General features: G+C 37.7%; 1 protein-coding gene across 8 annotated transcripts in view; it reads right to left on the reverse strand.

Annotated features, from left to right (window-relative positions):
• The window catches only part of NCKAP5 (NCK associated protein 5), a 974188-nt gene that overhangs the window by 523454 nt on the left and 429852 nt on the right, over positions 1 to 20882 (reverse strand). For all 8 annotated transcript variants that reach the window (XM_045034779.1, XM_045034780.1, XM_045034778.1 and 5 more), the window contains one exon: positions 1570 to 1633. In XM_045034779.1, the coding sequence (XP_044890714.1) occupies positions 1570 to 1633 (64 nt within the window). The remainder of the gene's footprint in view (positions 1 to 1569; positions 1634 to 20882) is intronic.

Genomic DNA, 20882 nt, shown 5'->3' on the forward strand with positions numbered 1-20882 from the left:
TGTTTCTTATCACTTGGACACTCAAGGTTCTCTTTGCATTAAGATCACCAGAAGAGCAAACAGTTGATCACTTAAGGATTTTAGCACACTCAAAGGCCACTGCACCATTCCAGAATCCACTCAACATTCCGCCTCTTGCTCCAGACCTTTGCCTTCCCTGATAGAAGGGAGAGTCCAGCAGATTTTACAAATTTCTTATTCTTTTCAGTGGATGGATTGTCAATTAGCACTCAAAATCCAACAGACACAGACTGCAAGGTCTAAAAATGTACCACTTCTCTTTTTTTTTTTTTTAATTTTTTTTTCAACGTTTATTTTATTTTTGGGACAGAGAGAGACAGAGCATGAACGGGGGAGGGGCAGAGAGAGGGAGGCACAGAATCGGAAACAGGCTCCAGGCTCTGAGCCATCAGCCCAGAGCCCGACGCGGGGCTCGAACACAGGGACTGCGAGATCGTGACCTGGCTGAAGTCGGACACTTAACCGACTGCGCCACCCAGGCGCCCCCCACTTCTCTCTTTTTTTTTTTTTTAAGTTTTTTTTTTTTCAACATTTATTTATTTTTGGGACAGAGAGAGACAGAGCGTGAACGGGGGAGGGGCAGAGAGAGGGAGGCACAGAATCAGAAACAGGCTCCAGGCTCTGAGCCATCAGCCCAGAGCCCGACGCGGGGCTCGAACTCACGGACCGCGAGATCGTGACCTGGCTGAAGTCGGACGCTTAACCGACTGCGCCACCCAGGCGCCCCCCACTTCTCTTTTTTATAAAAGATAATTCTTGTGCTGAAAAACTGCACCTGTGCCATTGTTTTGTCATAAGTGAGAAAAAAAAAATCTGCTGTTCTAGTTTTTGCTTAGAGGTAGCAACAGCAGGTAATGCACACACGTGCATACTCTGGGTCCCCAGACAGTCATCTCTGATGTTAGAGTGGCACACAGGCAGATACTGTGGCAAAGAGAGTCTATAAAATGAAGTTGCTATGGACCAAAACAACATATTGATTTTTTAGTACAATTCAAAACACAAGGAAACATCAGTTCTCTGAACAGCACACACTGGAAAAGACAGGGAGAAATATACCACTGTGGCGCACAGAAGGAAAAGGACAGATGATAGTCACATTAGCAAACATCCTAGTGTTCTTTTCGATTGTTTGTTTCTAAGTTCAAAGAACTGAGAGGCTTAAATTATGTCGAACTGTTCTTATCTGAAAACCCAAGATTGCTCATTTGCCAACACTGTGCTCACAGCTGGAAGCCTGGGTCTTCCGGAAATAAAGCCGTATAACCCTCTGAATGTTGGAACATCCTCTTCCATGTCCAAATACTTATTTCTTTTTCTCAGTTAATACAGTCTCCCTCCTTCCCCACCCCCGCCCTCCCTCTGTCATTCTCTGTAAATGGCACAACTGTCCAAACTGCATTATGAACACATTATTTACCAATACATCATTAAGTCTGCTGCAAGCAAATATTTTTTCTTAGATAGCCTTAATGCCACAAAATGCCTTTCAAGCCAGAAACCTCTGGCAGGGAGGTTCAGAATCAGGAGAAAGCAACCAGCACTTACCATGGCCCCCTCACTTCTTCTTTGGGCAACTTCTCGCTGCAGTCGGGCCACGGCCAACTTCTCCCTGGAGAAACAAAAGCACATGGTTAGTTGACTATTCTTCTCAGGGTAGAGGTACACTGGCATGGCTTTGAAACATTCTTTTGAGGTCTCCAGAGGAACTCCTTCCTCGGTTTAGCTCACTTCCTTAACTAAACTTTCTATAAATATTTGAAGTAGTTCGTGCATTGTTTTCATTGAAGTGTCATGACAGAGATTTTTTGTCTTGGATTTTATAAAAGCCAAATAAATGTTGAATGCTGTGTAAAAGCTTCCCTTTAAGTTCATTAACATATGTAATTTGTAAATAAATTTTCCATGGCTAAAACATTTCAGTTGTCCTTTCTGTATCAACTTTGCTTGTATATAATTATTTTTATTTCTCTTGTTGCTTTATGCAGATCGTGAATTTTATTGTTTTTATTTATTTAGTTTTTAAATTTTGCTTATTTTTGAGAGATAGAGACAGAGAGAGAGACAGAGAGAGAGAGAGACAGAGAGAGAGGGAGAAGGGCAGAGAAAGGGAGACAGAGAATCCAAAGCAGGCTCCAGGCTCTGATCTGTCAGCACAGAGCCCAATGTGGGGCTCAAACCCATGAACTGCGAGATCATGACCTGAGCTGAAGTCAGACATTTAACCGACTGAGCCACCCAGGCACCCCTGATTGTGAATTTTAAAAGGCAAACAGATATAAATCTGTATCATTCTTGAAATAATAATAGAAAATCCTTTACAGACTTGCTACATCAATGTACCATGCTGAGTATTTTACCTGATCTTACATGAGTCTGACAACAATCCAGTAATAGGTTTTATTATCCCAATTTATGTATTTGGAAACTGAGACTCAGACATGCTAAGTAACATACCAAGCTCCCAGCTGGTATGTATCAGTATTAGGATCAAACTTCAATTTAGTTTAGTTTTTTTTTTTTATTTTCACAAATCCTAAATAAAAATTTTGCTTATCATTGTTCAGAGCCTAGAAAATTTGTAAAATTTAAAAACCTTTTAGTATTCTTTATTTTACAGTGGGGTTTATCTAGTACCTGATTTCATTTACAAAAAAAAATTAATACTAAAATTTTAAGAATTCTTTGTAAGGAATTTTGGATAGCTTTTCAATTCTTAAAAAAAATAAAAAATAAAAAATAAATAAATAATAATAAATTTTTAAAAAACAGTATATAGACAAAGTAGGGACAAGTGAACATTATAGTAATCTTCCAATCTTAATTTTAGCAAGGATTTTCCCTGAAATCCTTCTACTGCTATCAAGATGTGAAAACACTTGTGTGATATTTCATCTCTCAAACTTCCCCCTACACAGGATCACAGGACCGGTAATTTGCAAACAGCAAAAACAGCAAGGGAACAACTGGATGCCCAGCTGAGTGAGAGAACGTCTCCTATCCTAACCGCTTGGGTCTTTGAAGTGCCAGCAAGGCATGTGCTTCACTCTGGTTACAGTTGAGTACATTTTTTAGTAGGGATAGTTCTATTTGAATTAGTGCCTACAGAGACAGATTAGAAGGAATAAAACTAGAATCGGGAGACTCCTGAGGGGACAAAGTTTTGGGAGCCTGGGGCAGGACCCATGCATAGGTCCTGTGAGAGAGGACAACGAAGTCAAGAGGACGAAGCCCAGAAGAGATTAAGTTATGCACCTCTCTTTGGGAGGCAAGCAAGGCAGATTATACAAGTGTTCTCTGACCCAAGTCCTAATGATCAGATGAAAAGAACAAAGAACTGAAAAAGAAAAATATGACTGACTCCTGGTTTAATATGAAAAATAAACACATGGTAAATATAAAGACAAAGAAACTGGAGAAGAACATACCCTAGACTCTAGGATTGAGCAATTCCACCCTGGGATATAAACCCAACAGAAATGCATATGTATGTTCAGTAAAAGACATGTACTAGCATGTTCATAAATGCATTATTTGTTATCACCTTAAGCTCAAAATGCATACCCATTAACAACAGAATGGATAAACTACATAATTATTAGTAGTATAATAGTACTATAATTAGTAATATAATTACTACATAATTATATATAGGGATACCAGAAAGTACTGAGAAGGCTAACCACAATACCATATGGAATACCACAAGCATATGAAAGAAATAAACACAGAAAAGTATATTGTTTATGATTCCATTTATATAAAGTCCAAAGATAGGCCAATTAGGCCAGAAAAATAAAAGATGTGAATGTCAAAAAATGAAAAGGTAAAAAACTGTCTCTAGTCACAGATGACAGTTTTCTAAGTAGAAAATACTATAGAATTTTCAAAACAACCTAACAACTAGTAAGTGAATTTGGCAAAGTCACAGGATAAAAGCGAATACACAAAAATCAATTGTGTTTTTACATACTAGCATCAAACAAGTGGAACATTTACTTTAAAAATTTCATTTATGGGGCACCTGGGTGGCTCAATCAGTTGAGTATCCAACTCTTGATTTCAGCTCAGGTCATGATCTCACAGTTCATGAGACTGAGCCCCTAGTCAGGTTCTGTGCTGCAGTGCAGAGCCTGCTTGGGATTCTCTCTCTCCCTCTCTCTCTGTCTTTCCCCTGCTCATGCCATCTCTCAAAATAAATGAATAAATATTTTTAAAAACTATTTGTACTAGGGTCAAAACAAAATACTTAGGGAATAAATCTACTAAAGATTTGTCATACTACTACAGTGAAAACTATAAAAATAAACTCAGAACAATTAAAGGAGACCACACACACACACACACACACACACACACACACACACACACCTCACACACTCTGCAGATCCAGATCTCTTGAAAGGGTCTTGGAAACACTCAGCATCCCAGGACCATGCTTCAAGAGCTTAATCTAGAATATATAGAATTAGAAATGGAAGAACGGTTTGGAAAATTTCCTGGAAAATTTTCCAATCCTTATTCCTCATTGCTGAATCTTCAGCGAAAGATTTAATATATATAACAGCATGTTAATTTTCTACAAGAGCAGTTTAGCATAAAGAAGTCATTCTTAGAAACAGAGCAAGAGTCTAGCTTAGCACAATCATCCTACTAAATGACGAAAGAGCTCTCACACAGTTTAAAGGTTAGGAACATCACTGTTTTATTCTTAAAAGAGTTTGCTTTTATAACACTATTAGGAATTGTCACACAGTATAGGTGCATGTCAAATCTTATAAAATTCCATTTGTAAGAAAAATTTAGTGGTTTTAGCCATTACATAGTTTTTAAAAAGGAAAATATTAATACACCATGAATTTTATACTCTGCCCATATGGTATATTTTTAGTCATTTAATAAACAGTGAGTGAATCAATGTGAAAGGCTCATGTTTGAAGTAGCAGCATGTTAGCCATTCAATTCAATGAAACAGCAAAATATGTAGAACCTGGAAACATCAGCTTAGGCCTGACCTACCACCACGTGAATACAGATGCCCCGATTTCCAACAGGCATATGGAAATGCATGACGCAAACATGGAGAATCTCAATGTAGTCTGAGTCACAGAAAAGACCATCCCCATCCTGAGCCCTGCAAGCTAGTCCTCTTTACTTAAAAGTTGTAAAATTGGGTAAGTCTAGTTACTTGGGAGAGACCCTGATTCAAAGTTGTTAGGTAGTGAGTGAGCAGAATTCTCAGGAACAGCAAATACAACCGTCTCTTTAAGGCCATACTCTGTAACTGGTTTAAATCATTGATTCAGGAAATGCAATACACATAATGTCATGGAGCATGAATCTCTAAGGCTTGCAAGTAACAGCTCAGGCTTTTCTATGATGTAGGTGGACAAGAACAGTGCCATCTAGGTCCCACTATAGCAAAGCACCCCCATTTTGACCTATTTAATGTAGTAAGTTTATGAACCCTATATCCTTTGAAAATAGTGTCAAGGCCACAAAACAAACAAACAATGATTACTTTCTTGAGGTTCAGAACTTTCTATCTCCCAAATCTTTCATATCTTTGGTATTTCATGTATTGGCAGGGTTTTTGTTTTTAGTAGGGATTATATTTTATTTTCATATGAAGGAGCTTTCATTCTTTACAAAATTTAAGGAAGTAATAGAGTCATTGATGGGTGAAAGCATCTATGGTGAAATTCTCAGCATTTCTATATGTTCACATTTCCGGGCTCAAATTATCAACTTAGTCAAAGTATTAAAAATAAATGGGTCTGCCTTTTTACAGCCATCTCATTTGCCCTTGGGTTCAGCAGTCCCTTGGCAAACCATATCTTTAAACCCCCAAGGTCCCAATATATGTGTGAAACCAAATGGGACCAGCATCTTTTTCATGCAAATTCAGCGTTCTTAAAAACAGCTTTGTTTAAAAAATAAAGAAAGAATCCTTGACTTGCATGCTACCCAAGGCATATTAAACACAGTCACATACACATACACTCTTGCTCCTATTTGTGGACCTTAGCTCATCTGCTGGAAACAGACAACTGTGCTTTTGCAATGCATTACTGTTTTGTTTTGTGTTTGTAGCAAAGCCAGTAGCTCATTATGAAGGGGGTATTGACTTTATGATTGCAAAACAAATGCCCAGGGATATTTTTATTGAGAGCTGTGGATTCTTCTTTACAGAATAGGGATAAAAGAAGGATATAAAGAATATACACACAATGAAACAAAAGAGACCACAAGCACTTCTCTTTCAGATAAATGCAAAGAGAATTTTTCTCTCCAAAAAAGATGAAACAGAACTATTTCACTTATTCCATTTTTTTACCCAAAAGGTGAATTAGTACCAGGTTTCTGAAGTCTGTCAGTATAGCCCCAGATAATTTTAACTAAAGATAATAATGGCAACAGCAAAATTATTTATGTGAACCGTGGAACTTCACAATACCACTAATACGATGCAATTTAAGTCCATGGGAAGACGGTCCTCCATGAAGACAACAGGATGGTGGCATTTGTAAAATCCAGGAAAGACCTGCAAGGTCTGCATGGTTGGAAACACAGCAGCTTGCAAAGAATATATTCGGTTTGTGATGTGTGGAGATGGCAAACTGAAGGGCACTGCTGAGCCATCTGTTGCATGAGTGCCGAAGACAGGACTGTCTGGAGACAAATCAATGTTCTATTGCGACTCTAAAGGCAGCCCAGCACCCACTCTGAATGGGTGAGAATGAAACCAGTAAGCAGCCCCTGCTCTCCACTAGGCAGATGGGAACCCCCTGAGGATGCCCTGAAGGAAGAGCAGCACCAGCACACAGCCTAAGTGTGAAGAATTACGTCTACTCATTGTCAGTCTTAATGCCCCAAACTACTCCATACGAACAGTGCATTTGAAAGGTACAGATCTAAAGGCACATCAAGGCAGCTGTCAGTGTATTAGATACTCTGTGTTTTGATGAAGCTGCCAGACAATTTGTGTCATCTCTACTTGACTTTCCTAGAAAAATAAAGAGTAACAAGAAATAAAATAAAATATAATCAGAAATTATAATAAACTATAACAAAAACAGATACAAGGAATAAAGGATAGACATGCTCATATATGTATTTAAAAAGAAAAAAAATTCTTTGGCATCTTATAAACCCAAAGACATTGTGGTATTTAAAGAAGCCCTGTAATAGCTCCCAAAATATCCTAACTTCATGTTAGTTCTGGTTCTTAGGTTAAGTTCCTACTTTCCACAGTATTTCAAATTATTTATTTTTTAAAGTTTATTTATTTTGCAAGAGAGACAGAGACAGAGAGAGTGCACGTGCATGCACATGAGAGGAAGAGGGCAGAGAGAGAGAGAGAGAGACAGAGACAGAGAGACAGAGAATCCCAAGCAGGTTCCATGCTGTTAGCACAGAGACTGACGAGGGGTAAGATCATGACCTGAGCCACAATCAAGAGTTGGAGACTTAACCAAGTGAGCCACCCAGGCACCCCTCAAATTATTTAAATATATAAACAGTTATATATGATATGATATACATATCAATCTCTTAATTTATTCAGAATACTCTGCTAAGTGACCATATAATCCAATGATGATGAAAATTCTGATTAATTCAGCAAATAATGTGAATTCGCTCTCTGCTTGGCACAGTTGTAGGTCCCGGGAAATATAGTCCACTTTCAGAGAGCTCAGGGTCTAATAGACAGCACACCTAAGCACACCAGTGTCACGAGAATGTAATAAACACAACAGAAGAACAATATATTCAAAGCTGGATTTTAACACTAAAGTGAGGGGATAATTTTATCAAAAGATTGAAATTGAACCTCCTTTACATGGGAAGGTACATTCTACTATTTCTAAAATCAAGTTGTTTTTTAAAGTTCATACTTTTCAGCAACAAGTCACATAGAGAAAGCAGGTTTTTTTCCCACAAATATTTTAACTATTAAGAATCTCTGTAACATGTTTTGGCTGCTATTCCCTAAATGCCTCAAGGCATTTTAATGCAATGATATTAGACTTTACTGCCCCTTTGGGTCATGGTTTTATCCAGGTCACTTCTTTCAGAGACATGTGACTGACTTATTCTTCCTCTTCTGTTCCAAAGCATTGTACCACCATATCCCCAATTTAAAAAGGCAACAGTAATAGCTAACATTAGTGAATAATTACTATGTAAAGCACTACCCTCAGTACTTTACATGAAACATTTAAAGTCAAACAATGCCATGACATAGGTATAATTAACATCTCTGGGATATAAAGCAATAATTCTCAAAATTTTTGGATTCAGAGCCTCTTTACACTTTTGAAAACAATTACCAGGGACTCCAAAGAGCTTTTGTTTCTGTAGATTGTATCTATCAACATTTACCATATTCTATTTTAAAATGAGACCTTGAAAATACATATTAATTTATTTGAAAGAATAATAATTCCATCACAGGTTAATTTAAACAACACCTAACTACGAATATAACAAAATAAAACTTAGTAAGAGTGGTACTATTTTATACATTTGCAAATGTCTTTACGATCTGGCTAATAAAAATTACATCTGAATTCTCCTATCTCCTTCTACATTCAGAATGTTGCAATGACACACGATGAGTAGCCTCTGGCAAAACAGTATATGCCCACAACAGAAGGACCATGACAAAAGGAAAATAACGTTTTAGTATTCTTATAAAATTCGTCTTGACTTCTAGATCCCTGAAAAGGTCATAGGGCCCTTGTAGCCCTGTGGTTCACAATTTGAGCACTATTGATGTACCTTCCATGAGGAAACTGAGGCTCAAATAGGCTGAAAAACATGCCCATCAAGCCACTGTTCTTAAATTTAAATGCCATCGTGCATGTTTTTCCAAACCTGCCAAATAGCAGTGAATACATACTCAGTTAAAATCTCACTTGTTAGAACTTGTGCCTCTGTATCTACTATCACCTGTTACCATTATCTCTACTGCTAGAGAAGTAGTCACAAATAATGCAAGAAAATTTTTCAGTCTTTAAAGATGAAACACATTTCCAAACCATTTTTACGCCAATCAACATGAAAACCACTAACAGAACTTTTCTGGAATGCATTGAGTTCCAAGTACTATGAACCTCCATTTCTGGCAGAATAGAATAAAAATGCTACTCAAACCCCCAATATAAACCTACGCTCAGGCAAGAATTCTGTTTCAAATAATACCCCCTCCCCCACGCCTGGCATTTTTCCCTACAAAGATACCACCAAATGCCTAAAAGGAATTAGAAAGATGATTACTGTCATTTATACCTTGGGGCAGAGAGCCACACTTAAAATCTTGGGGAAAGGTTTCAATTAATCATCAGCCTTCCCCATTTGTGACATGCCCTAAGAACAAGAGCATGGTAGTGACCTAGTATGTCTGTAAGGAGAGCAGGTCAGCTCCCCCAGGAGGCCTAGGACCATTCTCTGCACACAGAGGCGTCCTGGGGAGTAACCCGCATCAGAGGCATGACAATGCCTAGTGCCAGGTGTGCCTGTCGAGCAGGCAGATGGGGAGACCGGTGGCAGCCGTCCCTGCATTAACAGTTAAATTAATTAGCCTTTCCAAAGCAGATCATTTAATTACTCATCCACTCAGATATTCAAGGCGAAAAAAACTTCAAGAAACTTCTAGAGATATAACACAGAGGAAATAAACTTCTTTATGCACTTTTTCCAATATATAATGTCCACGTTGGCCCCAAAACTTTGAAACACAAAAATTTACACTTTTATTACCGACTTTAAGGGATTTTATTAGCATCCACAATGTATAAAAGTCAGTACGTTGAATGTATGTTCTAAATTGGTGACCTTCATACAATTTTGTGCAGTAATTACTAACAGGGAGCTGGACAGAGCATGGCCAACATGCACACCCCACTGACTCTGAGAGGCACACCCCACTGACTCTGAGAGAGAGCAGCGTAATAACGTTATGCTGTGCTGATTAAGGAATTCCCCTCTCTTCCCCCAAAAATAATTAACACAGACACTTTTTAAAGAGGTGTGCTAGAATACAGAGATCATCAGTAAAAACAAACCCTAATTTTAGCTACCTGCCTTTCTGAAGGCACATGGTCCTTCATCCACATGGTCCTCCTTATCGAGCTTTCTGGAGCTTCTACAGTTCGTTTTTTCAAAGTTTCTAGTATTCCAAATACTGCACCATGTAAGTGTTCTTGAAACCATTCTTCCCTGAATGTTCCTCCATTCACAAAAATGAGGTCTCAAACCAAACGTTTATTTTCATTTACAGATTCATTGATTGATCTAGAGAGTTACTCCTGCTGCCTATAGCAATCACCTGCTTACCTTTTTTTCTCCCCAACTGTGCTCTAAGGCCCAGAGAACTGGGACTTTACGGTCTTCCTGTGTCCAAGGAACACACATACCTGTCAATGAATCAAGGATCATGCTTCAGAGCAAAGATGGCCTCACTGACTTGAGAAAAGATCACAGGCTGCCTCCACCCATATACAGATACCAGAGGTTGGTCCCATGCCCAGAGCTTAATGAAGTGTGCCAATGTAACCACACAAGCTACCTACCGCTATCATCACATATGAAGCATTCTGCACATTTTAGATGTACCAAATAATATTGTTAATAAATAAATACACCTATGAAAGAATGAACTTGTATTTCTGGGTTTTCTCCTTTTTATTTTTATTTGGAACTGTGAGTCTTCACTAGAATAATACACATTAATTGTTATTAAATGTTAATTACAACATTTTTGATACAAAGGGGCTCTACTGATTTATTTAATGCAATACTGAGTTAAAGAAACTCCATTATCTTCTCCTCTCTGTGTTGGGGCACAGTGAAATCCCAAAGCTCCCCTACCTAATGTGTTTCTGAAATACCTATTAGAGCAAAAACCTATCCTTCCACCAAGTGTAAATGGGAATTTCTAGTCTTAACTTTTGCAGTAACTTATTTATTGAGCAGAAAGTCAGTTCAGGGACCTCAAAAATCATTTCCTCGAGATACAGCTTTTATGAACCATTGAAGAGCCACTTGACTCCTTAAACTTAATTTTCACTTCTGAGAAACCTAGATTTTAGACTGAGGATTCCTTATATTTCCATGTTTTTTTAAAGAAACTTGGAATTCCCCATGTTTTCATGCACTTCCCCCATATTCCTTCCCTTAATATTAAAATTCCACTAATAAGACACGATTCTAGCTGTGTATTATGTCTGGCAATTAAGAAAAACTTGGTAAACAACAGAATTGTATTAATAATGTTTGATTTTCTTCCATCAATTTTGGTAACATTCAAAAGTGATGGGCTGTATATAGTTTCCTACATAAAGGGAATTCTAAGGAAAAGAAAACACGTACTAGCCATCTCCTAGGGAGCATTCCATACTGTTGATGTGCCCAACAACGGCCCTTATGTGACAATTAATTTTGTTTCCATGGCTTTCAATTATCAGTGGCCCTGAAATTACATTCTGTCTCCATTTTCATGAAGGTCCTAAGATACTACCTGTGACTAGACTTAAGGCATCTGTCTAGACTCAGAATAATAAAGCTTACAGGTTCTTAAGAGGCAAAAAGGTAATGCAGGAAGCCCTGGTGGACTATGATACAGCCTAGTTTATACCTAAAACCTCCTTCCGTAATTTTTGGGATGAGTTACACACACAAGGTGAATGCTGTTCAACAAAAGGGTGGCTTTTATGATAGACTGGTAATGCCATCAATTCATTCCACCAATATTATGCCGCCTCCTATGTTGGAGGCACTTTGGTAGGCTCAGTAGAAGATATAATGATGAGGAGGCTTAATTGTTGCCATCAAAGGGCATTCTGTGTCTACATACCGTGTTACAGGTCCCCCAAAACTCCTCTATAGAGGTCCTGACTCCCAGTAACTCAGAATGCAACCTTATTTGGAGGTAGACAAATTAACATAAAGTCATTAGAGAGGACCCTAATCCAGTATAACTGGGGTCCTTAAAGGGACAGATTTGAAGATAGACACACAGGAAGAATGCTATGTGTGATGGAGGCAGAGAATGGGATGATGATGTGTCTATAAGCCAAGAGATGCCAAAGATTACCAGCAAGCCACCAGAAGCTCAGAGAGAGGACTGGACAGATTCTCCCCTATGGACCTCAGAAGGAAGCAACTCTGTGACACCTTGATCTTAGACTTCTAGCCCCCAGGACTGTGAGATGATACATTTCTGTTGTTTAAGTTCCCCAATCTGCAGTACTTTGTTAAGGCAGCCCTAGCAAAAAAATAAAATAAAATATATCAACCACATATGTTTGAACACAATGCATCTCTCTATATACAAGCATACACAAAATTCGGTAAAATGTAATGGTGCTCCAAGCAAGGAATAATGTATTTTCAGCAGGACTGTTTACTTCTGATCAGAATAAGAAATGGAAGTCTTTATAGAGGAAGTGGTAGTCACATTTCACACACGTTAAAGGCCATAAAAAGTCACAAGCCAAACATAGGAATTTATGACTATAAAACTATAAACTATTGACCGCAAAGCTGTTTTGCTTTTTTTTTTTAATCTAAGGAGCTCACTTCTTTTACATGCCATTTCTCAAGCGAGTTCAAGACAACTATATGAAGGGTTTATTTTTTTAAGTTTATTTATTTGTTTTGAAAGAGACAGAGTGTGCAAGCAGAGGAGAGGAAGAGAGAGGGGGGCAGAGGATCCAAAGCAGGCTCTGTGGTTAAAGCTTAACCTACTGAGCCACCCAGGTGGCCTTCCCTATATGAAGGATTTAAATGGCACACTTCATACCTGAACTTCCACAGGTATGCATTCTCTTAAACAGAAAAGAGTTTTAGTAATATCATCTTCCTATTCTTTTTACTCCCTCTACTGTGATTTCCAGTATAAGATAAGGTGCTGTCTCAATGCTCCATTACAAGAATATTGACTTGGTTGGCTTTCTAGACCAGGGATGGTTTGCAAATACACTAACTCACTCTCTGGCTGCCGTCCCCATTTCACGAGTATGCACTAGTCACTTGCAGGTGACTGAGAGTTAGGAGACCTTTGGACCTGGAACTGGTCTGTCTAGAGACAAAACCATAACCAGGCCCTCATCAGCTCAGGTCTCTACCCAACCAAACCATTATCAAACTTTAGGAGAAGTATAAATTGCCTGACTTTCATAAACCATTCAACTTAATAATCTTCTCCAAAGCGTTCAGTATTTTTTGATGCTTTGATCATTTGCCAAATCATTTTTATGAGTCCGTAATCTAGCAGAACCAAGATCACCTACTTTCCTTTCAGAATCCTTTCCCTGTCGAGCTTTGTAACCTGATTAGATTCTTCTTTTCTAATCTTTTCATATGGATGGTATGAATTTGATTTCTCCTGACTGCAAGAAACAGAAACAAACTCCAGAAAGAATAAGAAAGATGAAGCATTTTATTGAGAAGATTATGGTATGTCAGTAGCAACTGAATGGCCAAACTCTATGAAGGGCAAGAATGAGGGCACCTCCAAGGGAATCTGCAGCAAGAAGTCAAACACCTTCTCATTAGATGTTCCCATGAATCCCTGGCTCAGCTCTGGGGACTTGTGGCTTCCATTTCCCATCTCTCACATTTTAAACTCCCTGGAATAAAATCCTGATTGGCATAGCTTGCATGAGGCATACACTCTGGATTGATGAGCTTTTGGCCTGGGGTCAGAGTCATATAGCACTATCTTAGACATGCTCTGGCCCATTATGGACTCAGGACTGTTCTCAGAGAAGTAAACAAGTCTTAGTGTCTACCACATGGTTTGGTCATCTGCACTTCATATATGTCTTGTCTTTTTTTTGGAAAAAGCTTTCTACATATTTCCTAATTAAAACTTACTTGGACCTGTAGCAAAAATAAATAATCAGGTATCTTTCAGATATCTTGTATTTTTTAATGTAATAATTTTTATATTCATTCCAACTAAGCTAACTCCATTTGAGAATTTCTGTTAAAACACCTAGCTGGAATTGAGCCTAGATGTTGCTTTCTTCATATTGTCTTGGCCCCACCCACTATCACTATGACTTAAAAATTTATATTGAGCTCACTCCTCATTTGTTTCTTCTAGAATACAGAAATAGCCATTTGTGTATATATTGCTTTCTGGATATTGTCCTATAGTCTCCACTGTCAGCATGACTTAATTTATATTGAGCACACTCCTAGAAGTGTTATCAACTATCAAGCATGTACATGTTCACACAACATGTATAATATCAGAACTAGAGAGTACAATTTTAGGAGACACAACAAACCAGGAGATACCTTCGTACTCTAATTGCTATCCTTCACACCATTAACAGCAAGACTGTTCAAATTACCAACAAAAAGATTTTAAAAGACTCGGACAGTGTTAAGGGATGTCAGTGTAGAAAATCTAGAAGATAAAAGAGAAACTCTTATCTCCCAATATTCTTTGTAAATAAATAATCTAATGGTGGCCAAATATGTGTAATACTCAATTAGTGTCTGAGCTGACCAGTAGCTAAAAATCAACAAAAAAAGTAAAAAATTGGAAACTTTAGAGGGAAGAAGGAAGAATAGAGATAAGAGAATAAAGCTGAATGTCTAAGAGATGAAAAATGAATGGCGACCAATCTGTGAAATAATTTAATATATGTTACACCAGGTAAGACCGTAATGGGGAGGAAGAATACTCTCAGATACAGGACCATCTAGGATACTCTCAACAGAGATAAAAGTCTTTTAGAAAACAGGAAAGCAACTCGTATGCAAACAAAAGCAGATGTTTTTGAAGAATAATAATAGCACAACTACTGGGCAGAAAAATTCTGTCAAAATAGGTTACTGTAAACTTCCTGTTTATATGCAAAGAAACCTAAGCATTTATAATTACCATGTTTTATTGATATAGTAAGAGAAAAATTTTTAAATGAAGACATCTTCTGATTCTTAAAACAAGAGAGGGGAAAAGCAAGTGGTAAGTGGTCCAAAGAGACAATAAAAAGCCACTTTCTCAAGGATGATAGACACCCACTATTCCTGAAGGCAGATGATGGTTAAAGTGGTGAGCACTATTCTTTGCACGCATTTTGGTTACTTTTAAGCTAAAAGAGAATATGAGTAATGATGACAATAACACTTTCACAGTAACTATAATCCAAGCACTTTCCAGATGGTTATTAACTCATTTAATCTTCACCCTAACTACAAGGGGGGCACTGTTATCTCCAGTTTACACATAATGAAAATAAGGCACAGAAAGATTAGGTATCTTCCCCATGATCACAAAGCTCGTAATTGATGATGTCAGGATGTGGACACAGGGCCTCTTGCCTCCAAAGTCCCCTTCTTAACCTTACTTCTATGCTGTCCATGTGATTCTAGCCAGACTTAGAATTTTCAAATTGCATGTAGTTGTTCAGAATGTGGACACTAAAAACAAAAAAATCTTCATGTATTTCATAAGAAGCTCTCAAATCCTATCTTAATTCCCCTTGGCACACAGGGAACTAAAGAAGCAGAATAGAGTTGTGGTTCACAGAACAGACTCGAGCCAGGCTGCGTGGGCTCTGAATCCCTTATCTCCTACTTACCCATTCGATGACCTAGGGAAATTTACTTACCCTTTCTGTTACAGAGCATCATTATTTACAACCATGCACTGCCCCTTTTCTATAGGAGGATCTGACTTCCCTACCCCATTGGTATCAGCTTTGGTCATAGAAATGTGTGTGGAAAAAATGTGTAATTTTTAGGAAGCAACTAGGCAAGAGCCAGGACAAGGAGTACCATGTTCTCTTCTCTCATTATGATCAGCAGTGTTAGACAAAGAGGATGGCCTGCACCCTGAAGTGAGGTTGCCTCACAGAAGAGCCAAAGACGCATCTCAGACATCTAGAAGAGTAAGAAATATGCCATCATTGTAACTCACTAGGATTCAGGGGCTGTTTGTTACTAAGACCCAACTGCCTCTCTTCACTCATACGTTCTCTGTTCCTCGATGCCCTAGCTGTTTCTAGGGCTGTTGCAAGGATTAATGGAATTATTTTTATGAAGTATGTAGAACAGTGGCACATGAAGTGTTACTCCTTATAATTATTTTTATCTATAAATGGAGGGAGAGAGGTATTAGTGAGCCAGATACTAACCTGAAAAGAATACAAGCAGAGAAAAAGACTGCCAAAAGGAAACATCCCCAATACTAATCAAATCAAATGTCTTTCTGTTTCTCAAATTCTTTAAACTCAGTTCTCACATCATACTGGTTGCCCTTTAGGCTTTTTGCAAACTTCTCCTCAATGCTCCCTTATCAACCCAGGAATCTTATTTACTTGTTGACAATTCAGGGTTTTAATATTGCTGACCAGGCTCCAGATACTTTTCCTTCTACAAAATACAGTTACTTTGGCCATGAAGATATTCCTCCTCCATTTCCCTCAGCTGTCTTTCTGGAAACAGAGTTGAACACAAGTTTTCCCATCTGTGGAACACAATTTTAACGAGATAATAATAGCTGTTACCTCTGTTTCTAAGGGTAAAGGATTAGATAACTTTGACAAGTTTCTTTGTTTCATGAGTTTGGATTGGCTTTCATTTGTTAATGTGAAAATTTTTATGATAAAACTCTTGCCAATTAACTTTCCACACAACTTGCTTTCAGGGGACACCTCAGCTGACCACTCCAGGTAGTATAATAAGGTAGTCTCAATAATATTGAGACCTCTTATGCCCAAGAGGAAGATACTGTGAGCCTCCTTCTAATCCATTCTAGAAATCAGACCACTTAAGTGGGGTCCAAAGAGATCTTTGATATCATTACCCTCATTTTAATTTTTTTTTTTTAGTGTTTGCTTATTTTTGAGACAGAGAGAGAGAGTGTGAGTGGGGGAGGGGAGGGGAGAGAGAGAAAGAGAGAAAGAAACAGACAGACAGACAGACAGACAGAATGCTAAGCAGGCTCCAGACTCTGAGCTGCCAGCTGAGAGCCTGACAGGGGCTCGAACTCACGAACTGCGAGATCATAACCTGAGACCAGGTCAGATGCTTAACCAACTGAGCCACCCAGGAGCCCCTCATCACCCTCATTGTAAAGATGGGAAAATGGAGACTCAAAGAAGGTGAATATCTTGTTGACAAAAATAAGTCAGTTGAAGAGCAAAACCTAGATAGAACAGAGTCATTATCTATAGGAGCCAAGCTAGTGCTATTTCCAGGGCTGATTGTGTTCCAGAGAAAACCACTGGGACACATGAGTGTATCTGGATACAATGAAAATATGTTAAAAATTCAGTCGACAAATTCATTCATTCCAAGTAGCTGAGCATTTTAACTGGGTTTTAATCTGACCTATTCACAAAAGCCAAATAGGTTACTGAGAAAGATACAATAACAGAGCCCCATTTTACGAAGTTGATATGTAAAGCAGGTTGGTAGGACTGAGTCAGTATCAGGGCTTAACTAAACTGAGATATAAAACAGAGACTGAATTAATTCATTACATCAAAATGCTTTATTTGGCAGTTACTTACTATATAAATAGCTCACCAGCTATTTTCCCCAAAATAATAATGATTAGAATGGCTATCATATCCAACAAAAAAGTCTGAAACAGGCAATAGCAAGATCAATGTTCAGAAAATAAATACTGAAGGCAGCTATAGCTGCTTTTGGCTGTTATTGGAGGCAAATAAAACTCAGTTATTTCTAGCACTCATCACTTTAATGATTTCTAAATTTGCTTCTCTAAAAAAAATGTATCAGAGATTAATAAATTTACATGAAAACAAATAGAAGGTGTACATTGCTAAGGGCTTCACTCTCTTCACTTTCATTCTAGCCATTTTTCCCAAACCCAGAAGAAAGACATTCCCTAAAGCTTTGCATGGCTTCTGGCAAAATCATCTCCCATATAACTAAATAAAGAGAGGATGTATTTTTTTAGTGGATAATGATAAAACTGAGATTTATAGCTAAAAAGATTATTGATCACAAAAGCTTTGCTTTTTTTTTTTTTTCTTTTTCTTTTTTCCTTCCATTCCCTGGCTAAGTTCTCATGGCTAAAAGACAAAAGAGAAAACAAAACAAAGAGAAAGGGATTCTATAGGCACCCATATACAAGAAAGTTATAATAGTTGAAAGTCACAATAAAAATAGATTGTCATAGATGGGAATTCCACTAGAGCAGGACAATACATTTGCTTTGGAGAAGGGCTCAATCCCTTTTTAAAAAAATTTACTGATAGACAAAGTCCAGAGCTGAAACACATTTGTGGGATCAAAGGCAAAGTAACTAGCAATGTCCTAGTTAGCTCAAAAGGAAAGCAAACCAAGCAACAAACAGACTCTCTTGCAAATGGAGAATGTCTTTAGTACAATACAATAAGACTGTTGTATGTGACACCTTGATAAATTAAAGAAACAGAAACACTGTCACAAAAAGAAAAGGAAGAAAGGAAGGAAATTCACAAACAGTGCCCACAAAAGATGGATAAGAAAGTTTTAAGAGAATACATGCATTGATTAAAGGCAAGCAAGGAAAACAAGATAGCTGCTCTATCTAGCTAACCCCCAGTGCACATGTCTATTGTATTGTTTCCTTTGGCACTGACTACAAGAGAGCTTCATCCTATGTCTCATAATGCTATTATTTATAAAATAGAAGAAAAACATCCTGATAAGAATATACCTCAATAGGAAAAAAGTCTCCTATATAATCTGAGTGAACAGATGAAAAAGAAATGCTTTTTCAAAGTAATAACAATTACAAAGCAACCAGTGAACAAGATAAGCACTTGCAGAAGGGAGCCACATGAAATCTATTCAACCAACCAGCTTTTCTGTTATGTGAATCCAAGAATGGATCACTGTCGCTCACTGGGAAAACCTGTGGTGTTGTAAAAATCAGCACCATCAGTATATGGTTGGGGAGAGGAATAGAGAAAAGAAATAGAGCAAAGGCTGACAATACAACTCCTTGTAATTCTTCATTCAACATTATGTTCCTTGACCTACTGCATTTAAAGTCAATATGGAAGACACAGGATTTTGAAAAGTACACACATACACGGTGGCTCCTAATCTCCAAAAGTGAAAACTTGCAAAATAAGTATTTTGGGTCCATGATATTATCAACGCTTGTTTCTTGCAAGTATAAATAGAATGTTCAACTGTGTATGTGAAGTTATTTTCATAGTCTGGCCCCAAGTATTAGTGTCCCTCATACTAAAATTATTTTGCTGATACAGCACATTATATTGAAATAAAAAATCAAAACAGTGAATTACAAGTCCAAGTTTATAAACAATCTGTTGAATATGGGTGTTTCCTGTTTTGTAACTTTATACACAATATGTACAGATAACTACATTTAAATACCAACAATTTTATATACTAAGTGCAAGGTGATCAGTTATTTCAAAGAGTATTTTGATAATTTGCTAGAGGTAGGAAAGAACAAATATACAATACAATTATTTGGCCAGTACTTACTGAGCCATTATCTTACTTACTGCTCTGTTATGATCCTACATGCATTATCTTACTGAATCCTCACAAATCTCTCCTTTTCACCCATTAGCAATCAGACCTTCTGAATGAAGCTCCTATACTTTAAGCCACTGCACTACACTCCTTCACAGCAGATTTTTGTGGTACCTAATTCACTGTTGGCTACAAATGGAGTTTTATTCCGCTTTTGAAACATGATCAAACCAAGGATAATTCTGGCACTGATCCCCCAGCAGGTCTGTGGCAGGATAGGCCCCACAAGACTAGGACCCTTAAGCAGACCCACACCCCAAGATATGGCAGATAGTTGGGAGCTCTTCTAATCAGGGTTCAATGTAGGAAACTCAGGCATGCAAGCGACAGGAGCACATTCTGACAGGGTACAGGTAAAAGTCCAGATTTCCAAGTCCAGAATGTCATGAAAGGCAGGGTCCTATAAAGGGATTTAAAAGCTGGTGGTCAGCTGAGGGTGTGAGGTTCAAGGACAGAACTCCCATGTCTGCAAGGTATGATGGCCAACAGCTAAGACTCTTCGATAAACTGAAGAATGTGGCAGAATTTCAAGATATTCACACAGAATGAAGCAAATCAGCACAAGAATGATTTGAACACACACCTAGGTATTTTTAAGTTTACTTCTCAAGAAAATCATAGTCTTTAAATGAAAAGTTATCAGTTAACTATTGTTCTATTGAAACTATGGCACTATTAGTTTTCTGGACTCTGATAGGTATGTTTTGAAACATGGCAGGTCTAGATAGCTACAGCACTGATATTCCATGAGGAATGGGCTAGCTTTAGAAACATTAATTCCAGTACTGACTATTGTGTATTCTTTAACACATTGCTCATATCTGGAGACATCTGTTAGGAACAAAATCTAAGCTTGTACTTTTGTTGACTTATCTTCCACTTTAACTCTCAACTGTTGGCGATGAGCTAAACTTTACGGATTCATTCAAATTTCAGACAGAGAGACAAGAGAAGGCTTGAGATCAAATTTTACTTTTAAAGCATCTAAGGTTTTAAAGATTGTCTTTGCTTTTTCAAATAATTGAATATATTAAGGGAAGAACTAAGGGATAAACATATTTTGATAAAGTATGCAATTTATTATTAAGTAAACATTTATATGAATATAGACATATATTTAGGGAGATGGACCCTGTCTTACTCAGTATAGAGCTCAGTGCACATTAGGCCTTAGTAGATGCTTCCTGCAGTGAAATTACTTAATATCTGATTTCCAGATTCATTATTTTCAAACTTGAGTAATAACATCTTCATTCTTCATTATTCACATACTACACATTTGCAAATTTGCCTACTCAATAAAGTTTATT

Source organism: Felis catus, chromosome C1 (assembly GCF_018350175.1).
Source record: "Felis catus isolate Fca126 chromosome C1, F.catus_Fca126_mat1.0, whole genome shotgun sequence".
Taxonomy (NCBI): domain Eukaryota; kingdom Metazoa; phylum Chordata; class Mammalia; order Carnivora; family Felidae; genus Felis; species Felis catus.